This window comes from Meleagris gallopavo, chromosome 5, assembly GCF_905368555.1.
Source record: "Meleagris gallopavo chromosome 5, MGAL_WU_HG_1.1, whole genome shotgun sequence".
Lineage (NCBI taxonomy): Eukaryota > Metazoa > Chordata > Aves > Galliformes > Phasianidae > Meleagris > Meleagris gallopavo.
Window position 1 is genome coordinate 49,713,465 of NC_139408.1, and position 23,996 is coordinate 49,737,460.

At 36.8% G+C, this 23,996-nt stretch overlaps 1 protein-coding gene across 8 annotated transcripts in view; it reads right to left on the reverse strand.

Moving 5' to 3' along the window:
• CDC42BPB (CDC42 binding protein kinase beta) overlaps positions 1–23,996 on the reverse strand; it is an 88,287-nt gene that overhangs the window by 20,138 nt on the left and 44,153 nt on the right. For 4 of the 8 annotated variants that reach the window (XM_085225675.1, XM_085225674.1, XM_085225680.1 and 1 more), the window contains exons 6-24: positions 21,246–21,339; positions 20,159–20,359; positions 18,300–18,548; positions 16,968–17,047; positions 15,826–15,992; positions 15,608–15,727; positions 13,492–13,625; positions 11,550–11,792; positions 9,779–9,889; positions 9,155–9,399; positions 8,875–8,980; positions 8,201–8,325; positions 7,117–7,222; positions 5,383–5,531; positions 4,715–4,809; positions 4,548–4,627; positions 1,831–1,920; positions 1,318–1,407; positions 812–917 (exon numbers count right to left, since the gene is read on the reverse strand). In XM_085225675.1, the coding sequence (XP_085081801.1) occupies positions 812–917; positions 1,318–1,407; positions 1,831–1,920; positions 4,548–4,627; positions 4,715–4,809; positions 5,383–5,531; positions 7,117–7,222; positions 8,201–8,325; positions 8,875–8,980; positions 9,155–9,399; positions 9,779–9,889; positions 11,550–11,792; positions 13,492–13,625; positions 15,608–15,727; positions 15,826–15,992; positions 16,968–17,047; positions 18,300–18,548; positions 20,159–20,359; positions 21,246–21,339 (2,591 nt within the window). The remainder of the gene's footprint in view (positions 1–811; positions 918–1,317; positions 1,408–1,830; positions 1,921–4,547; positions 4,628–4,714; positions 4,810–5,382; positions 5,532–7,116; positions 7,223–8,200; positions 8,326–8,874; positions 8,981–9,154; positions 9,400–9,778; positions 9,890–11,549; positions 11,793–13,491; positions 13,626–15,607; positions 15,728–15,825; positions 15,993–16,967; positions 17,048–18,299; positions 18,549–20,158; positions 20,360–21,245; positions 21,340–23,996) is intronic. The other 4 variants (XM_085225677.1, XM_085225676.1, XM_085225681.1 and 1 more) reach the window with 2 other exon arrangements.

The following is a 23,996-nucleotide window of genomic DNA, read 5'->3' on the forward strand; positions in this document are numbered from 1 at the left end:
TGAAAAGATGTGTGGAACAGTCTCTGACTTGATGTGTCTCACCAAGTTGCATACAATACAAGAGAAGTATTTTCAAACAAAATGACCTCCAAATACTCAAACATGGAACTCAGTGGTACACATGAATCACAGAAAGCATTTTAAATAGGCTCAATTGACAGTGAGGCAGGCTATAGGCAAAAAAAAGATTAGTGCATACTCTTCCCAAAGCACAGGATTTATAATTAAGATTTGTATGCTATCAGTGCATTCCTAAAGTCTTTTTTGCTTCACTATACAGACAGAAAACACATCTGGCCTGCGCTCAACTCACACTACATCTAACAGCACTAATGGTAGCAATGGTAACAGCAGGACAAGGGGAGATGGTTTTAAGTTGAGGGAGGGAAGATTTAGGTTGGATGTCAGGGAGAAGTTCTTTACAGAGAGAGTGGTGAGGTGCTGGAACAGGCTGCCCCATCCCTGGAGGCCAGATTAGATGGGGCCCTGGGCAGCCTGGTCTAGTATTAAATGGGGAGGTTGGTGGCCCTGCATGTGGAAGGAGGGTTGGAGATTCACGATCCTTGAAGTTCCTTCCAACCCTGGCCATTCTGTACTTCTGTGTAATAGTCTAAGGCGTTCTTTGAATTTAAAAGTCTGATGCTGATACAAAAGAAAGAAAAGGAGAAGCATTCAATGGTAGCTGCTCCTCTCTCTTTCACTCCCTTCCCAAGGAAATAATTGCTTTAAAATACATTAGTGTTTTCAGAAAATTTTTGGGGGGGACGAAGGAGACAACTTGCAGAAAAAGCAGAAAGGCTGAGTGACTCACCATCACAGGCATAACCTTGTCGAACCAATCCCACCATAAGTGAGGTGCAATGACTGCACTGAGTAGGGCTTGTAAATGACTTGATATTGAGCTGGTGAGCTTTAGGCTGTAAAAGATACATTCGGGATAAACAAAAGAAAACAACTTTTCAACTTATAAAATGAAAGCATGCCCATTCCCCCTCCCCTTCCAATACATCAGTCTGTGTTATGAAATCTGAGCTTTTAAGTAACTGCATCTTGTAAGAGGTGCTGCAAGATAACAGTAACATTTTTTAGTTCAAGTCGTAGAAGACATTTGAGCCAAATCCTCTATTTATTCTGCCATCCCTTTTGACAAATCAAAACCCATCAATTTGCATTTGGTAATACCTGAATAAAAAAAAAAAAACAGAGACCTAACAAAGAAACAACACACGACAAACCCAAACAGGACAAACACAGATGGCTAATTAACAAATGGTAATTCTTCCTTAGTTCAGAATATGGTTAGCACAGTCCCCCTACCTTTGGTACAGCTAGAGAAATGGACTGAATGGTGGGGGAAGGAGCAGCAGGCATCCTCTGAAGCCGAATTGGTTCCTGAATCACAAAAAACTGTAATTGAGCAAAATGAGGGTTCAAGAATTTGTTTTAAGGTTGGGGTGGCAAAGCTTATTGTTTTCTGGGTTTTTTTCTTTTTTGAAAATTATCAAAAATTTGTCAGAAACATTGCAATTCTGATTTAGTAGAAACAGATTGTGTTCTAAAGCACTCACAGGAAAGCCTGCACACTAACAAGCAAGCAGCGGTACAGAAAACATACGAAAATGAGGTACATCAACATATACACAGAGCCAGTAAAAAGGTTTCACATTTGCAACTGTTCTCAAAGCAGATGCAATTAACACTGCCATGTTACACATAAGCAACATTCAATTTTGCCTATTCATACAAAAGCTGCAATATATACTGATAATGAACAAGACAGAGACACTTTCCACTGCATTACTCTTCAGAGTAGAATAATGGTTCCCTTACTTCTTGTTGCTGCTCTGCAGTTACAACTGAAGTAGATGGTGAAACTTCTGATTTGGGACCCTGTGTTTCCTGCTCGCTAATGGAGCCAGTCTGCAAAAGTGACAGCAAACATGTTAGATTAGATACCACAGACATGATGAAGTGTCCTTAGGCCAACAGAATGGAAGTTCAAAGTAGCTACAATGAACAGCTCACTGCAGAAATAACTTTGTTCATTTCTGTATGCATGCATCTAATGATTTTATACTCTTAAAAAATCCTTCCTCAAAACAAACCCTGCCACCTGATGGAAAAGCTGTAAAGCTGGAAGCACTGAGATATGCAAAACCCAGTAGTAGGCAGCATAAATACTCTAATAGTCTGCTTTTCCCAGAAAGACTGTGTTGATTCTCTTGCAGGCAGGTAGGAATGGTGTCTGAGAAGCTTGGCAGTAATCCATAAAACAGCTCATTTCTCATGGTAGCTTATGCTACGCTAAGATTTTTCTAGCACACAGCAGCCACAAGAAAAATTCTTTGAGTAATACTACACAAGGTTTTTAAAACTAAGTAGTTTTTTAAAAAATGATTACTCATCCTATTTCCACTTTGATAATTAAAAATAATCACGTTGTCTTAATCACACTGTCCTACGTTTCACTAAAATCTAAGACTAGCACCCGTTAGAAGCTCTCTCTTAATTTCACACTTACATTAGCAACTACTAATTGCCAGCACAAGGGGGAAGTATGCTACAATTCCAGAGCTAAAGAAGCTGGGTGTGGAAGCAGGGTGCTGTATTACTGTACTCTGAGGACATCATGGAAATCACGGTTAACAAACATCAGATTAGACTTCACATTAATGATGTAATTAGCACTAAAGGCAATGAGTAATGAATCACTCACTTCCCAGCTAGTTTCAACAGGAAGATCACTCAGATTCAGTTAGCTCACTAAATAGATTTGGGTATTTGTTATTTTTTTTGTTTGTTACAAATTGATTTGTAGGGCTGGGCCACGAAGATCAAATTATACCATTATGCAATATGAACAATTTAAAAATGCTAGGCGTGATTCAGCTTTAACCATATAGACAGTCAAAATCTAAAATAATAAGCCTGTAAAAACGTATTAAAAGAAAACTAAACTAGCTCTATTTAGTGGATTAAATTATAGAGATGCTAAGGAAGCAACATCTAGTTTTAGAAGGCCATTTTTACTATGATAGGTCACAACAAAATAAGGAGACAAAACTACTAGCAAGAACTTACTTCTTCCCAAAAGGCTAGCAGAGAAGATGTAGACGAGGAAGAAACAGAATCCTTTGTTGTAACAGATATGAGGGATAAAAACGATCACTTATCACCCACAGAAAAACTTCAGATGGAATACTAGCAGGCTAGCTAAATAAAATGTTTTATGTGGCCCGATGATATTCATTCAAACTAAACTAACCCAGAGCAGACGACACAGACAATCCTTAAATGTACATGTGAAAAAAAACTGCTAATGGAAGTTACTAAGTACTGTATCAGAAATTTTAATGTAATTCATCAAAAAATGCCACTTGCATTCAATCAGTGAGTATGCATTTATTGCTGGGTCTGTAGACTGGATCTTTAGTAGTTACCATCTTGATGTTCTACATTACTATTTTAAGTGTGTTTAGTGATTTATAAAGCAATACCAAGGTTGGTAGATAAAAGCTATCCAGATTGTAGTGTATGTAAGTAATGTTTCTCTCTCTTCACCTCATCCACGTAGCTCATCTCACTGCTTAAGCAAGAAAGCCAGCGTGGATGTTTTCTAACTGAGAACAGCACAGACACAAAGTACACACATGCAAATATCACAGCATGTCCACGGGCTCTTTTTTTGGCACCAATAAGAATTTGAAAAACGACAGAGAGTGTACAAATTTCACATATATTATCTCACCAGACTGATTAGGTTTTAATCTCAGCTCTCTTAACTCAGCTCCATAAACATAACAGATCATTCTTTCCAAATACAGCTCGTAGCTTTATCCTGAACTGGCAATGTGTTTTGTTTTGCAAAAAGGAAAAAAAAAAACAACCCTCAAATCTTCAAGGATCAGGAGTTCATGAAATAAGGAGATGTGATTCTGTGTTGCATTTAACAGCTGCTTCCTTGGGGAATGCACAATTTTTTCTAAGCAAAACGCCCACTTGGAGCTGCTCTGTGTATGATTAGTTTTCTAAAGATCAGAGGGTGTGTCACAATGAACTTATAGTACCATCATCTGTGGGTCCTCTGATTCTCTTCCCAGTCCCTCCTACTCTGACCACCCCACAAAGACCTGGAGCCAACAACTTTATGTATTTGTTTAAGCACTGTTTGAACTGTGTGAATACATGTTTTGTTTTTTAAATGTTAACTAGCATCTTCCAACTCCAAAGTATTTAATCCCTTATTTGTAATAAGCTGTGCCAGCCTTTCTAAAACAATCTGAATGTATAGTATTCAGGCTTGAGACTGACTTACAGAAAATAGAATGAAAAATATGTAATGTGAGCTTATGGGAATATTTCCTAAAGGTGGCAGCTTCTCTTCAAAATGCCAATTAATCTGACGTTTGCTGGTCGTTCAATTCTACAACACACTAACTTGACTAACAAACCAGTTACAAATTTGTTACGTAGGGCCCAAGCGTTACTTTTAGGTAATAAAAATACAGCTCAGCTATCACATCTTCATAGTTTACGTAATAACTCACTCTGAAGGTCAGATCACGTGCAAGAGGAGAGGTGTTGAAATATTCAAAAATGGAATCCTGAAAGTCTGGAAGTTTGAGACCTGAAACCAAAAACAGAATAGCCTTAGCTAAAATGCAATATCAAACACTGCATTAGAACTCTGTTAAAACACAGCAACTTCAATTACCTGGATCTGTTCTGTATTTTTCTTCCAGTTTTCTCCTTAAACCTTCCATTTCTTCCAACAATTCTCTGTTTTTTGCTTCAGATTCCTTTAATTTACTAATGTAACAAAATAAGATCAAAATACAGTTGTAAGTATTTCCAAGTCAGGAATGCCTGCCTCAGACTTTTTTTTTGGTTGTTTTTTTTTTTTTTTTTTGGGGGGGGGGAAGGGGATAAATATATTTTTTCTAGGCTAATTGATCTTATTTTTCCCCTAAATTAGCACCTCACTACTTGGCTAGATAGTGAGAATTACACTTAAGATTCCTGTTACCACTGCAAATATTTGCCAAACGTAATTATTATAACACTAGGTTGGTCTTTTCTTCCCAGTTAGTTTATTAAAAAAATAACTGGTTTTGCTTTCAATTTGCTGTTAGCCATACCTTTTACCTCAGGTGCCTAAGATCCCTATCTTATTCCTGAGATATTCACAGCAGTGTAAAGTTAACTGGAAAAAGTGTTAAGAGTTCTCATTTGGCAACATTAGAAACGCACAGTCTATAGAGTAGGATCTACCCAGCAAAGTCCACTAATCTGGGCACAAGGGAACTCGAAAAAAAGCTGTTACTATTAGTAAGAATAGTAATTTAGAGCAGCACATTAAAGCATAACCAAAGCAGTTATTACCTTTCAAAAGATATGTTTGCATCTTTAACTTTTCGTAGCTCTTCTTGGACTAGTTGTTTGGCACGAATTTCAGCATCAAGGGCAGACTGTAATTCCAGCCTAGCTGACATATCCAACTTCTGACTGCGTCGCACTTTCCAAAGTGGATCCTGTAGCAGTAAGTTATTGAATATTAATATCAGATGTCTAAATATATTTCCATAGTTGTTCAGAGACGTAAAATAACTTTCACACTGGTTCAGAGAACGCACTTCTTATTAATTATGGACACTACTCTCACTACACAGAAATCAGCCAATAGCCAGATTTTATTTCGTAAAAACAAAGTAACCATCACTTGTTTTTAATGGTTATAACATTAACATACTATGCTTGAAATCAAATTGCTGGATCACTGAGTATGACAGTTAAGCAAAAAATCCACTGAAAATGGCTAGCTTTCATTGTCCAAACTACAAAAGTGTACAGAAGGTGCACAGTGACATACTGGACTTTAGGAATTTAGATGAATGTATATAGTTTATGTAAGACATAATAACCTAAAACATAGCATGAAGAAAATGAAGTAATTTGGGTCTTGAGATATTCTGGATACCTAGGGACTTTCATCTAAACAGTTCATATGTTCATTAAGTATTGTACACTATGCAAATCCTCACCACCACAAGCTAGTTTTCCAAGCTTTTCAAAGCATTTTTCAGTGTGGACTACATTTTCAGTGTTCCCAAATGGATATTCTCTCTAGTCACAGATGAAAATGCAAATAATACTCATGAAAATGAGAGCCCTTATTGATGTTGAGAAATAATTAACCTTAGATCAGGTTCTGCAGAAGTTACAAAACCAGCTGTAATACACAGAACAGACAGCATTCTTTATTCCGGGCCAACTGCATTTGATCCAATCTTTCTTCTTATAAAACCTCTCAACGTTATGATCATTTCTCTATGATGCAGACAAAAGTTAGCTTGTAAAAAGTCATAACCTTCTCTTATTTTTTCCTACTCATAGGTTTAGAAGGGATGAGTAACTTTTATCTATATAAATCAGCAGCAGATTGACTCTTTCCATGGCATCTGACTGTGCAGATTGGCACTGCTAGGGGTGTGGGCTTCCATGGCCAGCTGCAAATGTTTCTCCCTTTCTTTATGTAGGTATTTAATACCTGTCAAGGCAAAACAATGCTTTTGTCTTAGAAACCGAACGCCTTTGAGAGGGTTTCACCTCTTCTATTTTTGAGAAACCATGCAAATACTACATGGGAGAGACTACGACACAAGGTCTCACTGTCCTACAGTGCGTAAAGCTACAGGCTCTCATGAGTCACTAGTTTGTAACAATACCAACCAGTTAAAACTTGTTCAAAATATTTGTACAAGAGAAAACTTATTTTGTCACTGTAATGGCAATTAAAATTATTCTCTTGCATCTATTGTGGTGAGGTACATTTCTATAATCTCCTTTATGGGTTTAATCTATTGTTTCTACTCTGTACTGTGCAACAGTTTTTAATGGTAGATGTTAGTAAGAAATACCACTGTAATTATCAAATTCTGATTGCATGATCCAAATGAATTTAACAAGCAATAGGTAAAACTAGTATGTAATTAGCAGAGCAGAGGATTTAATAGAAAAAAACTCTGATTTTGAACAGATACTGAGAATGTGGCTGAAACTAAAACTGTTGGCTTCTTAGACATCCCCAGAACAGCCAAATGCTTGCTATTTTCTTACCAGTGTTCGTGACCCCAGACTGGAACTTCTCAAAGATTCTAGTTCTTCTGTCATTTTGGAGGCTAATGCTTGGAGATAGCCACGAGCATCCTTTTCATCACTTACCCTATTGTGCAATTACAAAAAGGCGTCAGTGAACAGTTTCACGGATCACAGCAACAAAGGCTATACTACCAAATAATTAGTGTTTGCATCAGATTTAGGGACGTGGCAAACATCGAGAGAGCATAAAAAACTTTCCCAGCAGAGAAAACTGAATATTGCTCATATTGCCTGCTTTAGGTTTTTCTTGTATTTGATTTCTCTTGATTGTGGCAGTTACCAGGGAAACCGAAGCTTTCCTCCTGCCATCAAGAAGAGTTCTGCAGAGATTCTCTGTTATTTTTTTGTAACATGATCTGCATATTGCTTGCTGGGTTTTTATAAGGGCTACTGTAAAGTCCTCCTATAACATTTGGAAGGGCAAGTACAAAAACTATGAAGCCCCACACCTTGTCCTCCCTCTCTACTCAGTAGCTGAAATGCCTTTTCAAGACTAAGTATTAGTCAGAAAATAGACATTCATCTAATTTATAACCACCGATTTCCAGCTGCAGCAACACTCAATTTCAGCCAGCAGAAGACACATGTAGGTGACCAAATGTCTTGCATTCAGAAAATACTTGCATGCTAACCCAGGAAATAAGAAGGAAAGACTGATGTGCAAATTAAGTGCAAGTGTGTGTCTCATACAACTAGTCAGGGTCTGTGTTAACATGGACCTTTAAATCACGACCATCCTCCTGACAAGGCTTATCAGAATATTCTAAATTTTGTGGTTTAATAACCACTTAAGAGTTTGAAGCAAGTTGACAACCAAACCCTCTCCTCTGCACTTAACAGTATCTGACAATTTCGTTTAGAAATCTTATTAATCAGCTATTCTGCAAAAGCAAAAGAGAAACAATTCATCATCACTCCAAAGCACCATGCTTTTGTTGATCCCAGACAGACAAAAAAGGGCCTGGCTATAAATAAAAAAAGATTGCAATCATTATTTCAAAAAATCTGAAAGTGGCTATCAGGATCTCTGAACAATACATACCACTGAATAATTTCTGCAATCTGAGCTTCCCAGTGAGCAACAGACTCCTTCTTTGCTGCTAAGTCTTGGAGCTCATCATCTAGCTGCCTGTTCTGTGCTGTTAATTTGTCCACAAAGGAGCAAAGCTGAAACAAAAGATTTCCCCTTTACATGAGTTACATACATTTATCAATGTGTATGTCCACACACTTACAGCATTTGAACAAACAACACAGGAAATTGTATTTCATTTATTATTTTTGCAGAACTGGATCATGATCAGATCCTGACAGTAGAACACATTTCCAGTTCATACAAATCAATTCAAAGCAAAGGTGGAGCAGAGGGAAGCAAGCACAGGGGCTATGGAGAGGAAAGAGGCTTAACTGTAATCCATCAGGAAGACAAGCTGGCATCGTAAATGCTCTGCTCTCTGTGAAGTTTTCACACAGAAATTGGAAGGTGGTGCTCTCTGAGTTGCAGGAATCGGTTCTACAAAGTGCAGTAACTGAGATGCTAAAGCTACTACTTGGCCAGATCTCTGATACTTCTATGGCCAGAACTTCATTTGTTTCACTATATATTGCCTGAACATTTACTGGTACTGTTCAGATCAATGAAAACATTATTTCAACACTGCAGAAAAGCAAAATGTAATTCTTGCTTTGCTAAAAAATGTTTCCTAAAATAATTACCTTCTCATTTTCTGTTGTTAGCTTTTTGTTATCTTCCAAGAGCATAGATCTTTCACGCTCGTATTTCTCTTTCATTGATCCCACTGCTTCCTCCATTTCACTGTGCCTAAGGAGGACAAGAAACACAAACATGTACAGTAAGACTGCAGAATCTGTAGAGTGGGATTTTCAGAAAAACATAAACAGAATTAAGGTGAAACACATCCTGAGCTGTTACCTATACAATGCAGCACACATACAAAAGAAATCCTTGGTTATCAATCATGTCCCTAAAACTTACCTCTCTCGCTTCGTTTTCTCTAATTTATCCTTTAGTATCATGATCTCTTTCTGCAGTGCAAGCTGATGGCTCTCTGAATCGTGTACTTCCTTTTTCACGTTTTTTACTTCTAGAACATGTGATGCTTCTCGCCGGACCAGCTCCTCTTCATAGAATAAGATTTTCTTTTCCAGCTCAGCCTTCATTTTGGAAAGCTCCTGCTGATGTTCTAGTGTGGCACCTGCTGCCCGCCCCCCCTGCTTCACCTGCAGAAGAGTGGAGAAGAGAACACATCAGGAAGGGACTACAATCCTTGTATTTTAGAAATATCATCTGAAAAAGAACTGTCCCATTGCAACACTTTGGAAAATTTTTGTTTAGGTCCTTAATGTCTCAAAAGCTGCCTTCAAGGGTTTAGCTCCTTAAGTGACCAACTTTGGACCACATAGGTTTATTAAAAAAAAAAAAAAAGAAAAAAAGAAAGAAAAATAAATCTAACAAATCCTAATCAGGCTAGGTCAGGTTTCTAGCAATGCTGTAGTTTTTATCGGTATCAACAGCTGAGTAAGCAAAAATATTGCAACTCCTGTGTCATGAGTAAACATTAAAAAAAGGAAAAAAAAAAAAGAAAAAAAAAGAAGCAACCTTCAGAGCTTCCAGTTCATTTTCCAGTTGTTTGCAGAAGACCTCACTGTGTTCACGAAGCTTACGTTCCTTTGATGCTTCTGCCATAACTTCTTCAAGTTGGGATTCCAGCTATAAAATCAGAGTAATTTAAAGTCATTTCAACACAAGATAGTGCTATCTGTATCATTCATTTCCTCTCCTCCACAGGGATGAGCTTTCCAGGGCCTTGAAAACAAAGCTTTTCCTTATCTCTATTTTACGTTATACCACTATAACAACACTTTCAGAATTTCATGATAATGTTTTGCCTTCAGTGATCCAAGCATCTGTCCTTTTCAAAGCACAACTACTACCAAATGACTTTTGGTACTGATATAAACCACATTAGATATATGCAGGGATAACTGCAAAGCTTTTATTAATGTTAAGAGAAGGAATCAGCACTAGGAAGTCACTGCAGCTGTGAAAGAAGAAAGCCTCTCATATTTACAGGTCAGCTCCATGCCTCAGTATCTACTAAGGCAGCAGATCTGAAAATCCTGACCTTTGAGCCAAGTTACTGTGAAATACTTCAAATATGAACACTGAATATTTGTACCTTGCAGTTATGGAATAAAATAGTCTTGATCATCCGTTTATCTATTTTAAAAGTATATAGTTTTATAGTATCAGAAAGACAATTTAGTGGCATCCAAGGCAGCTATGCAACTAAAGAAGAATAAAGCCTGTCTGTTTGTTTGTTCTGCATTCAAATTCAACTACAAAGTTGCTTTTAAAAGCATTATAGGTAGAACTGTAGACTAAGATAATAAACTTATAGATTATGTTCTGGATAGAACACTGATGAAGATGTTAGGAATTCCTCTGTCCTCTCTTTCCTAGGAACAAAGATAGATGATCAAGTCTTTCGTGGAAACATGCAACAACACTTGAACTAGCTCTAGAGGGGAGGGCAGAAGGCACTGCCAAATATAGTGCTGTAGCCCTACATCTTTCCCAGTTAAGTACCACCTCTAATTCACAGACAGGTCTGAAATACTTCACCTCTTACAACATTTTCATAATCTGCCCTTCAACTTGCCATGAGTTTTCTAGCACCACTTACAAAACTCAAGTTTCTTTTCAGACTTCACTCATAGAACACACAAAATATGACAGCTTTTCAGTGATTAAAACACTGTGTTAACCATGATAACTGGGTCTTCTGCGTTCTTCCAATTATCCACTTCTTATTCAAAACTGTAAGTTGCCTAGGATAGTAATCTTTAACTTGTTTAAAGATACTTAGAAATATACTCTCTACACTGACTAAGAAAATAGTAAGGAAAGTTGCCTATTCACTCTGTATCACTGTTCCTCTCTCCAGATAAACAGAAACATTCAACTGGAAAAAAAAGAGAAGTCGAAATACTCCAACATAAGGCACATCAAGGCATTGAGCATTCTAAGTTTCAAGCTGACTGGAACTCAGAGTCTGCAGGAATCAAAACACAAAGAAGTAAGAGGCTGGGCATACAGCAAAAATGGTTTCCTCAAGATTAAAATCAGCCAGCATACAAAGAATAAAGTAGACTCTGCTCATTCCCTGATACACTAGCAAAACTTCTAAAATTAATTCAAGATCTATTTTGTGAAGTACAGTGAAGCAATATGGAAGAGTTATCAGAGCAGTATCTTATAAGCAGAGTAAATCATCGTTTCTGCTCCTGATTTCTCAATACATTCACATTGGTGATACAGTGCAAGCAGCAGCTGAAACATGTCACTGCTAGTTATTTTATTGAGCTACCTCTTTTCTGATTTTCTCTGATTTACGGATGTCCTGTCGCATAGCATCATTTTTCTGCAAGCTCATTTCCACCTCCTCCTCTTTGTCACGAAGTTGTCGGGACAGTTTCTGCTTTTGAGACCGCAATTCTCCCATCCTCTCACTGAGCTCAGAGAATTCCTGCACGGCCAGCTTTCTTTGTTGGTGGGCATCCCGCAGCTCTTTGGATTGTGTCTTTAATCTCTCTGAGGCTTCTACAAGTTGCTGATTTTAAAAATAAATAAATAAATAAATACATACATACATACATAAATAAATTGAAGTCAGTTTATTCTTTCCAAGAAAGAAAATGAACCTACATAAGCATGACTTGAAAACTCAAACCTCTCAGATAACTTCAAATATTATTTCTAATAGTTAATTTACACAGCTGCAGGAGCAAGACAACAAGTACCAAGACAACAGTTATTCTGTTTCTAGGGTGGCATTTCCAAGAGGACTTTTGCTATTCCAGAAGTCTTTCATGCAAATCAGACTGCACAAGGCCATCCCACCTCTAAGAGACTTAATTTCAGATTACCACAATGTACTTGCACAATATCAATTCTTCTTAAAGGAAGTAGTTTCAGTAAAGTTTCAGTAGATTGCCCATTCAAGAAAACAGTCAAGTAGACTGTACCAGCACTAAGATGCTGCAGCAGATCTTGTGAAATTCTTAAGAAAATTGAGGAAGATTGCTTAGAACAAACTGTGAAGCTCTAATTTAATTGAAAGTAGAAAAATCTAATTTAGCTTTAATTGAAAGTATAAAAGTTGTTTCCTTTACAGCAAATAATTAACATAATTTAACAGGACTAAAATACAAACTAAACGCTCTACATAAAATCATTTGAGATTGAAAATAAAAAAGTGCAGAACTAGACAACAGAGTAAGTGTATACTGGCCAAGAGACATTTAAAAAATCCTGCCATTAGCAGAGGTCATGCAAAAGTATGCATTAATTTCCAAAACAGCATGTGTGCAAGCCAGTAAGAGCAGATTTGCCATCTTTCCTACTCATATGCCCCAGTGAATACATCTTAACTGTGGCTAACAGACAGAAAAGACGCTGTTAAATTCCAGTGGACAAAAAACTCAGAGGTCTTTGACCATGGATTATTTTCGGTCCATCTGAATGCCATACAAGCAATACGTAGTCTTTAAATCTAGATATTTGAATAGATGGTATTTTGGTATTCCTGGAAGTGGCATATAGTAAATGCAAAGCCTCTATTTATTGTAAAGATTTTAGCGACCTACCTCAACATACTGCTACATTCTAGGGAGCAAACAGAGGTATAATTTGCACAACAGTAAGACAATTCAGTAATATAAAAGTCATCCTTGGTCTTAAGCAATAATTAATCCTTTGGTATTACAGAGAATAAGTGGGCTCAAGTTGGCACAGCAACTGAGCTTTATTAACTCATTCAAATATACACCTTTCAGCATCTACAAAACTAATGACAAGCCACAGACCCGCAAATATAACTCCAGTGTAAACTGGAACATCTTGAGAAAATCAAATCGTTAAACTAAAACCATTCCTTAGAAAATCCCCTCCTACCTCCAGCAAACCAAATCTCAGTGAGCTCTGTGATTATACAGTTTATTAGCTTCTGTGCATGGATATGTAACCTCCAGTTGTCTTCAAAAGATAGAAACGTACCAAACAAGTCAATATAAAAAGGTGTTGTTCCCATCTACGAGAACATATCTGAAATGTCAACCTACTTCAAAAAGAAAAAAAAAGTGCGCATCTTGGAAAACTAGTATATCATTAACAAGACTAACAAGCTCACTAACATCTCATTATAGTTTTACACAGCAACATTTCTAACACTGAAACTGTGATCAAACCAAAATTGGTCTGGAACTATTCTGCATGACCATTTCTAAACATATTCATTTTTGGATCAATACCTTATGAAGGTCTTCTTTTTCTTGCCGTAATGCTCGACACTGCTTTTCCAGTCCTTTCAACTTATGCATACAGTCTTCATGCTCTTGTCGAAAAGCCACTGCATCTGCAAGCTGTCCTTCCAGTTTACTTACATCTGCAGAGTAATAAATAAAAAAAGTAACTGGTCCCAAATGTACATCAAGTAAGGAACATTACTTAAGCAAATTGGCATAACTTCGTTCAGAAAATTAACTTCTTTCCATTTTAGGCAACTTAAAAGTAACTCTGATGCACCGGCAGCTCCATGTCATTTTAACTTTCTCAACATATTAAGAACAAACAATTCCACACCTCCTAAAGACTGTTATCTCTTGAAGCAAAAAAGCCTTAGCACGGGGACGTTTTATGTTTTGAGAAATGCAACTCCTAGCCCTTGACAACTGAAATTAACTCAAGTCGTTTGAATTCCAGTTCTGGTAATTTGTCTCCTAAATAGTTCTCGTTATATGACAAGACTTCATTTATTGATGCAACCAGCAAGACAGGAAATAACTATTTATTTCCTAGAGCTTATTTATTTCCATATCTACTTATCCTAGAGTAGATAAGAGCTGAAAATCTGGAAAGGCAACACCATTCTGCATGAAGCAGAATGGAAACCCAACTGCCCAAATTCCTACCAGGATGTCCTCTTGGCAGTTCTCAGTCTCAAAGAAAATTAAAAAAACAATTGATCACTGTTAAACAGAAAAGATAACTGCCTTTATATGTATTTTTGTTCAGTCTTAGAGCTGGTAAGAAATTGAACTGTCATTCTCCATTTGGTTTTAATTACTACTTCTATTACACAAATAAGAATTGCACAGGAATAACTGTCTCACTGAAATTGTGACATCTATGGCAGAACAGGAAACTGAACCTATGCATTCAGAGATCCCAAGCACTGCTGTAGCAATTGATGTAGCATTCCTTTTCACATTTCAGTAAGAAGCAGTGCTAAACTCCCTCCCACTCCACAGACTATACTGTCAGATTTCAATATGTAACAGCACACAGTAGGCTGAAGAACTGGATAAACCTGACCCATATGCAGAAGTAGCACCTCAATCAAACTCTTCAGACAAACATGATTTCTAGAATGCACAAGAACAGAGTTTGGAGGGTTTTTTTGAAAAAATTCTCACTTAGATCAAAGCTGATTTCACAACAGATGTGCTTAAAAGGGGGTAGTATTGCCAAACTGTAGAAAACGTATCAGTTGTGACTGACAGTGGACTGACTGACACACAAACCAAGATAATGAATTAAGAAAGTACCAGGAATCTGGACCAAGAAAATAAATAGGTCTACAAAAAAGTGCTCATGAATGGAGGACAACAGTTGGAGGTCTTGGTATTAGTAACTTGGCATCTGAACTCACTCACAATATACTACAGGCCCTTATAAACCTCTTAGCCAACCCATCAGGATTCAAAACAACCGTTCAGCATATGATTGATTCTAACACTAACAGAAGGTTTGTATGCATAAACTAATAGCATTGTCAAGCAACAGATTTTCAGAGATACAGATGAGTCAGTCCCTTCTTGGGACAGATGCCAGTATTTTTCTGCAATGCTTCCTAATTAATGCATCACCAGACAAAAACACAAAGGGAAGCAGCAGCTCAGAAATATTTAAATATGCAGTATTATTATTATTACACATCTTCACAATTACCTATCTCCTCATATTACTAAAGGGCAACTGATCTTTTCTCTCTATTCTCTGTTACACGTACATCCAGTAAAACTCCACCAAAAATATACTCCTCAAAAAGAGAGATCAGGGTCTCCACAGACCTTTACGGAAATCAACACGACCAAAAATATTTGCTTGAACCCATCCATTCAATTCACTCCACTCTAGATTCTCCATACTAGTAGGCTATCAGGATGTAGAAGTGGAATAAAAGCTTAAGTACTTGCCTGGAAAAACTGAAATGCCTCTAACTATTCAACGAAACTTTTAAGATGTTTTTTTAAGCACCTCAATAACATTAATTTAATTACTGCAAAACCACAATATGTATTTTGCCACTTCTATTAACATTAAGCTGCAGTACCGTAATTACTGCTAGTCATGCCAAAGGCTTACCTGTTAATTTGTTCTTCAACCGTTCAATTTCTTCATTTAATTTTTTTATTTCCTTATCACGGTTTGTATTTACTGTAACACACACTGGACCTTGGAGGCTTTGCACTGTCTGTGTAGATTCTTTAAAAACAGAAAAGGAGAAAAAGTTATTCAGTGAAATACATTTCGATTCCTCTAATAGCAAAAGCTAAGAATCCAAAAAACCATAAGCTACTCACCTTGCAGTTTTCTGTTCAAATCCTGCTTTTCTTGCTCTAATTTCCGTATTTTCTTTTCATAACCTTCTATTTGTGAAGTGTTCTTTAAGTCACGCTGTACATCCACATCTTTGGTTACAGTGTCAGACTGCATTGCACTCTTCAAAGTGCCTCTATCAGATAAAGAGCTGAAAACAAAACCACATAAGTAAAAATCTTTTAATACTCTCTGCAGTGACATGTTGGGATTTCAACTACTATGCAACTTAAACTTACAAGAACATCCAGTAAAACTGTTACTGTTGAGAGAACTGTCAGAGCAGATATACCCTGACACTACAGTGTATGCTGCTGATGAATTAAAATACTTACATTCAGGTATTTACATATGCTAACATATGTTAACTATACAAACTGTTTCAGAATTATAACTTCCCTTAGTCAGTAGTTACTACCTAACAGCAAAGCAAGCAGAATACGCCCACAACTGAAAGAACTGAGAAACAAAACCAAAAACTCAGTTTCAAGTGTGACAAAGATGGATTTAGTTAAAAAATAAGATATGTGCAACAGGTCCTTTCTGTGCTGTGTTGTGAGGATAACAAATCTCAGTAAAGGAAAAGAAGGGAATAACAAACAGGGTAGAATAACCTCAAACTCAGAGGCACAAGAATGTATTTGAGGGATCTCTGAAGTCAGATGAAGACTCATTTCAAACTTCACAGATGGTCAAAGTGAGCTATCTTTGCCTTTTTCAAAACCACCTGAAAATGGGGAATCTGTATTAAGAGTAACACTACATTATGTTAATGTTGCCTATCAACAGATAATGAACTAATCCTAGACTGTTCCTGGCAGACAAGCAACATGGACAAGACTTGCTTTTAGCTTCTTCATGCAGGAAGAGCAAGTCTGTACTTACTTACACGTGACACATCTGGTCCCTTAAGTTTCATTCATTTCAAATAAAGGAAATTAAATACAAAAGCATCTAATCTTCGAAACCATGATCAAAATATGTTCAAGACATATTCATGTGGGATGAATGTTCATCCACTGATACATATACAGACTTCTTCCTGCTTTGCATTACGAAACTGAGATCTTTCTAGAATTAGCTGTATTTGAGAAATGACTTTAATAAACAAATATCCTTTGCTTACCTATCAGTTGTGTATGTAAACCCAACAAAGGGTAAATGCAGTCCAGAAAAACCTGTATGAGAACTCGGTGGCACCACTTCCTGCATAAAAATAACATGCATGAAAACCCAGAAGAGAACCCATGCAAAGCTAAAGCCATTTGATTTAGTCTCAATGGTTAAAAAGAAACAGCTGATAGAAAGATTCTTCTTAGCGCTTACCAATTCACAACTGGCAATTATGCTTCATTGTATAGCCTTCCATTGTCCTTGCATGAACCTTATTTCAGATTAGGTCATTTAATATAATGACTTGAATTTAGAAGCCTCTTTTTTTTGTGAACTGGCACTTGAAAAGGCAGCATTTCAGCAAGTTCAAAGCACAAGGCAACCATTAAAAGAAACCCCGAAACTTCAAGTTCCTAATTAAAGTGACCAGGCATGAAAATGCATGATGTTTGCTTTAGTATGCTTGTTACTGCAAGACACGTAACCAAAAAATCAAGCCAAAAGTTCTCCATTTCTTGGATTGAAACCGATGAACAAGAGGCCATGAACAAAATGAAGGAACACCAACACTCCCACTCCCAAAAACAATCTTCTGGTTTTTAAGTAGCATCAATTTGAGTTCCCACCAGGGCAGCTACGATTACAAGCTGCATGTATGTATTTTTGAAGACAGATCGTATTCATATCTGATAAAGAAAACAAAATACAAGCTCCCTGTAAAGGTAAATCGAAAGGGCAAATGTGTCAGCATTTTTCTGCCTGAATAAGCTTTAATTTTGACTGACCACGTCAGTAAATGCTACAATGTGAAAAATAAGTCATTTCAAATGTGAAAAAATAATTTTCCACCTCACTGCTCATTTTGGGTTTTCAGAAATCGTGAGCTGCTTTTCTAAATGATAACGGTTGACAAACTGGGTTAGTTATCATATAAATGGCAACAGCTGAGTGGGATTTCATTCTTCTGAAATTTCACACAGCATAACTACTTGCGATCTTCATTTGAGCATTCATGCCATTATGGCTGCAATATGAATTCTCCCTGTTGCTGTAACATTGCACCACAGAGCATATCCATGTCACATACACACTAAATTTGCTAGACTTGGAAATCTGGATTTTTAGATTTTAAAACAAAATATGTCATTAGCACAACACATTAACAAATTCCCTACTTGCTCCTTTTACAAACCAAAAACAACAAACTAAAACGACAACAACAACAAAAAAAACTACCCCCAAAAAAACAAGAAAATAATTATCTCTTGAAACAAGTTCTCACTACTACCTTACAATGCAGCACGGTTGCATACTTGCACTAGTGATATTTAAATAAAAGACTCACTGGATTTCTTAGCACATCATCATCTACATCAAAGTTTGAGGTGTCAGATGGACTGCTAACATCTGGAATATAAGGTGCTTCTAGATTTCGGATGTTATCCCAGTTAAGTCCTTCAAAAAAGGCATGAGACTTAAAATCCTCTATTCCATTCTGTCCCAGCCTACGTTCCCTACTGCAGATAAGTCGCTGAATCAGATCTTTTGCTTCTTCAGACACATCTGTAACATGGGATGGAAACTGAAATCGTTCCTAGAAAACAAAACAAATTGAGAAATTTTTAGAGGAATCCATCCCATAAGTTTGAGTAATAGTTTTCAAAAAGAAAGTGCTAAATTACACCAAAAAAACAAGTATAGAGAATTGTACTATATCCACTGAGCAGTGGCAAAGTACAATGCAATATGACCACCGATAGATCTGTTGTCTTAAAATAGATTATAAAGATTAGTAATCTCTTCTTGATTCCTTTAATACAAATCTATTTGAAAACAGCTGCTGTTACAGTAACCCTTAAGAAAAGGCAACTTTTTTTTTGGAAGACATACAGGAGTTTTGACACGTTACAGCACATTAAAGATGGTGCAACATAGGCATACACTCACTGATACTCTTAGTCACAGCTCCACTGACCTGCTGAAGACGTACTCTTTGAGATTTTATTTCTGCTCTTAAAATCCCAAGATGCTATTCAATCCTCCACAAGACATTGTTATACATGAAATTACTTCAGATAAAATGGGGAAAATTTTTCTGTCTTATAGTTTACTACTACTTCCACTGTACAGTCAAGAAGTTTGCTTTAGTAAAGGCCAGTAGTACTTTTACGGTTTTACAATACAACCCTTCAAGGTTTGAATGAGACCATGAGGGACCAAAACAGCATAATTCAAATTAAACTTTAAAATGTCAATTAAAAAAATTAAAACCACATCAATTGTATGTCCAAATGAGACTACAATATCAAGTCTGCAGGATAACAGCTTTCTCAAACTTTCTCAAAAATAGTTTACAGCCACGCAGATAGCATTTAGCTCCAAGCTGATTACATATTTCAATCATAATACAGAAAAGATTGCCACCAATTAGTTAATTGAGGGAATTAAAGAGAGCGAGAGATTAGCACTGATCACTGCAAGAGTGACAGCTCTAGAAAGAATTTAATATCCTATCCACCATTGCTTCACTATGAGAGCACATTATAGTAAACACCAGTACATAATCACACCCTCTTACCACACCTCTGGAAGAACATTGTGAAATGGCTTATTCTTATTCCCTAATGTTCAAAATGCATCCAGAAGTTTGAACAATTTTCTACCGTTCTGACTCTGGACAAAGCCCCCTGACCTCATATTCTTCATGCAGCTCAAAAGTTTACGTTTTTCTGCCACTTCTCCTCTGGGCAACTCCCCCTTGACCATTATTAAAGAAATAATGTTCTTTATGCAGCTCATGTCCACGCCAGCTGACTTACTTCTTTCCTTTTTTTGTACTGATTATGGATGTGACAGAAAATGTGCACAGCTGCATAAATAATGCATTACTTCACTTCTCCAGCACACTCCAGAAAAAACTTTCAATGGCCTATCTTAAGAGTTGGTTTTAAATTTTGTTTCATGAAGACTGCTTAGACTTTTCAACAAGAACATTACCACTTAGAGGAAAAAAAATCAAATTCTGCCTTTCAGAGATGCCAACATTCCTAAAAATGGAACCAACAAATCTACATAATTAGATACCGTTCTACATCATCATGAGAAAGCAAAGAACTACCATCACTTCATTATTTATAAGCAGTAACAGTTTCACTGTAAACATTATAATCTTAGTAAATACAGTAAGATGAACATATTTCTTACTTCGTGATTCATAATCTTCCCATAGGTTTCCACTAATGACTCTGCATAAAAAGGTGTTTCACCGTAAAGCATTTCATACATGCAGACCCCGAGTGACCACCAGTCACATTCAGGCCCGTATTTTCCCATTCCATCCTCCATGGCTTGCAGTATCTCAGGGGAGATGTAGTCAGGCGTACCCACTGCTACAGAAGACTGCACCTTAAAAATAAGGCAAACATAATTCTAGTAAGTTTTCAGGATCTCTAAAGCAACATTCTCACTCATACTTCAGTATTTCTGACAGAGACATCAGTACATGATTTTAGAAAAGGAAGTTAATTTAAAAAAAATCACAGCAATGAAACAAAGAATGTATTAAGAAAGTAACAAAGTCTACATTTTAATTTGCACAGAGTAAATCCACCAAATAGTTATACCTGTTGTCAAAAAGCCAAGAAAATGTTTTGCCTGTGCGTACACATGTTTTTACACTTTACAACTGCAACTGTTTGCAAGAAATTGAAATGAAAAATTAATAAGCAGGCAGTTTGAGTTCTACACCTGAGTTTCAGTTTACAATTTCATCAGAAAATAGCAAAACAAGTTTCCAGGGCAAGTAGCATCCTATTTTTATTAGGTTTGAAATTGGTTTAATGCCTGCATAGCATAATTGTGGATGCAACGTAGGGAATAGGTAATTAATTTCCTTGCGTCCATGTAGTAGGAAAGCCTCAACCATCAGGGCAGAGGAGGAGCAACTGTAATCTCTAGAAACACACCACAAGGGTTCACATGGAGTTACAACAGCTCCTTCCAATTCATTTTGTTTTTAAGGTGGTAAATTCTTGACAGACATTTTAAACTACAGAATGCCACTAAGACCTGAGTTTGTGCCAAAACTGCTGGACACCATATACCAGGAAATGAAGACTTCAAAACTTGTTTCTTATAAATGTGTTGAACAATTTCCCTCAATTTTTTAGCATGTCAAAAAGCTTACAGTAAAAGTTTTTAATAATTTAATAGATTTAATAGTGTCAGGACCAGGAACTCACTTAAAAGATCCCACTACCAGTGACCCAATTTAATTCTGCTTCATACATACTGTGCCATCTTCACTCATTTTCAGACAGGACCCAAAGTCTGCCAATCGTATATGACCATTCATGTCCAAAAGAACATTATCAGGCTTTATGTCCCTGTATGACAAAAAGAATTGAAAAAATTAAATATATAGTATAAGCTCTGCTTGTAAAGATTACATCAGATTCCATCAAAATAACAAAGAAATTTATGTTGGTTATACAGTGATGCAACCTTTTTTTATTATACTATATATGACTCTCTCAATCTGCCAAACTTAAAACATTGCCTGTAACATTGAAACTTATGACTATATTGGACTTTCAGCTCAAAGTCGAACTCTGGTCAAATAACCAAGTAGAACAATTACAGTGAGTCAGAGAACAGACCAGATATGCAGTCTACTTCATCAACATTAGTTCAAGATTGTACGCATCGCAATATGCTTTTGGAGGCAAGAGAAAAAGCAAAGAAAAGGTGATCTCGGTAGGTAAGGTAATGTTTTTTTGTTTGTTTGTTTGTTTTGTTTGATTTATTATCAACCTATAGCTTCCTATCAGAGATTTTTCACTGCTTCTCTAAGCTCTGTCCAGCATTTCTGCTGGCGTGTATTCTCCACTTGCTATTGCAGATAATTTTTCTATATAGTAACTGCACATCACATTAGGCTCCATGGGTACCAAAGGACTTTTCCATCCTACATACACGCAGCAGTTACTCTAGAAATCTCTGCATTCTCCTGGCTCTGGGACCAGGACAATGCCATTTCAGCAGGATACAATAACGGGAGAAAGTCTCAAGGGTCAAAGCATGTCATTCCTACTGATATGTGTATACAGCAGGCTATAAATGGCATTCTGCATACTGAGATTACTGAATGACATTGAACTAAGATTCCCATTTCACTGTAGCTCTTTACTTGACATTATTTTTGGTACCAGAAAGGCAGCCAAAAAGGACTTTATTAATAAGAGCATGTTAATTGAATTTAGTCCAATCAATCACATTTTCTTTCGCCAGTGTGTACTCAAATTCACAAAAGATGAACTACATCACCCAATACAATTTTGATGCATACTCTCTCTCTCTATATAAATACTAATTTATAGCCTCAGAATAGCCAGCATTATTTTAAGAGCACCTTGCCAGTATGTTAGGAAGGTGCAGGGAGAAGAGGAGAGAGAAACAAGTAGAGAAAGCAGAACTAACTCAGTGATGCACCAATTCTGCAGACTAAAAACTAGAACAATCAAGTCTTGCAGGCCAACTCATACCAGTGTCCTTCCCATTTCTTAGTCAACACTGCTCAGGATCAACTCCTAACATGCCAGCATTTCACCAACCCCTTCTGAAATATTATTCAAACTAGCAAAAAAAAAAAAAACAAAATCACCAACCAAACAACCCAATAAATCTATTTTTTTCTAGACATCATATTTATTCAAATAATATTCTGTGTTATTATTAAATGTGTTTTACATGCAATCTTGTTGCACAACACTGAATTGCTTTTCAAATAGGCAGTTCTAGATGTCACCTTGTTACACAGAAGTTGGAGCTGAGAATGTCTGCTTTTTAGGCTGCTGATTTCCATACTTGATACTTGAGAAAACTTACGAAAAACGTTAAGAAAGGTTTAACAAACAACCCAATATGTATAGAAATCCTGCCAAACTTAGAAATTTTTCCAACACAGACTGAAATGACTACTTTTTAACCAAGAGCTATTGATTTCAAATTTATTACTGACTCTTCACTAAACTGTTGCTCATGAGTAGTATTAAGGCAAAATAAGAACCTATTCTATCTATAAAAATCTATGCCTGTCAACATAAATTAAAGACATATTTACTTCTTAGAATGAAAAAAAAAACGTATTTGCTAACCCAGAATACTAGGCTATTTCATTTTCCTTTCCCAAAAACCTCATCAGTAATTTTCCATTGTTAAATTTATTCTATACTATTGCAGTTCTAAGTCCTTTCCAGATGCCCTTACAGTCCCATAAGAGTCAAGCTCAGTAAGAACAGAAGACTACGGAACTTTATACACAACTGTGCACAGTTTTTTTGTTGATTTTTAAATAACACCATTCACAGTGCCACTAGAAGCAAGAGCCAATCTCATCCAACACATCTCTACTTTTCTGTTTTGCATGCAGCTCTTGCTTGCCTAAGGGAACACTGCTTCTCTTCAGAAAGGCTTAATGCCTCATCTCTGAGCTCCACTGTTTCCTATCTACAGCTAACAGGTCATATAAGCCTTCAAATGGCCCTTGAAATCCTCTCCAGAACAATCATTCTTCTTCCTAATCCACTGCAGTTGCCAAGCAGTAATTTCTTGGACATTCATGCATGTTTTGGTCTCAGAAAAATTTACTCCTATTGCCACAAGAGGCATTCATTCAATCTCACTCAAAGTTGTAGTCGGTCAGTTAGGCAGCCACCCTCCTTGGAAATGGTGCAGTGGTGCCTCTGGTGAGTTTCTCTAAACACATACAATTTCAGAATCCCCACATATTGTCTATATTTACCCACAAGAGTATTACTGTCTATATTTCGCTGTAAAGTGACTGAAGTCAAAACCTACTAGCCAAGTGAGATAAAATGTTAGCCTAAAGCCCACTTCTCCTGAGCACTGACTTCAGCTACCCATCATGAACGTGCTTGCACATCCAAAAGCAATATTCACACAACTGAAAACCATCATTACATCATTACTCCTGCAGTTTGCATTTCCTAACTTCTTGGTTACTGAAATCAAGCTCGAAGGT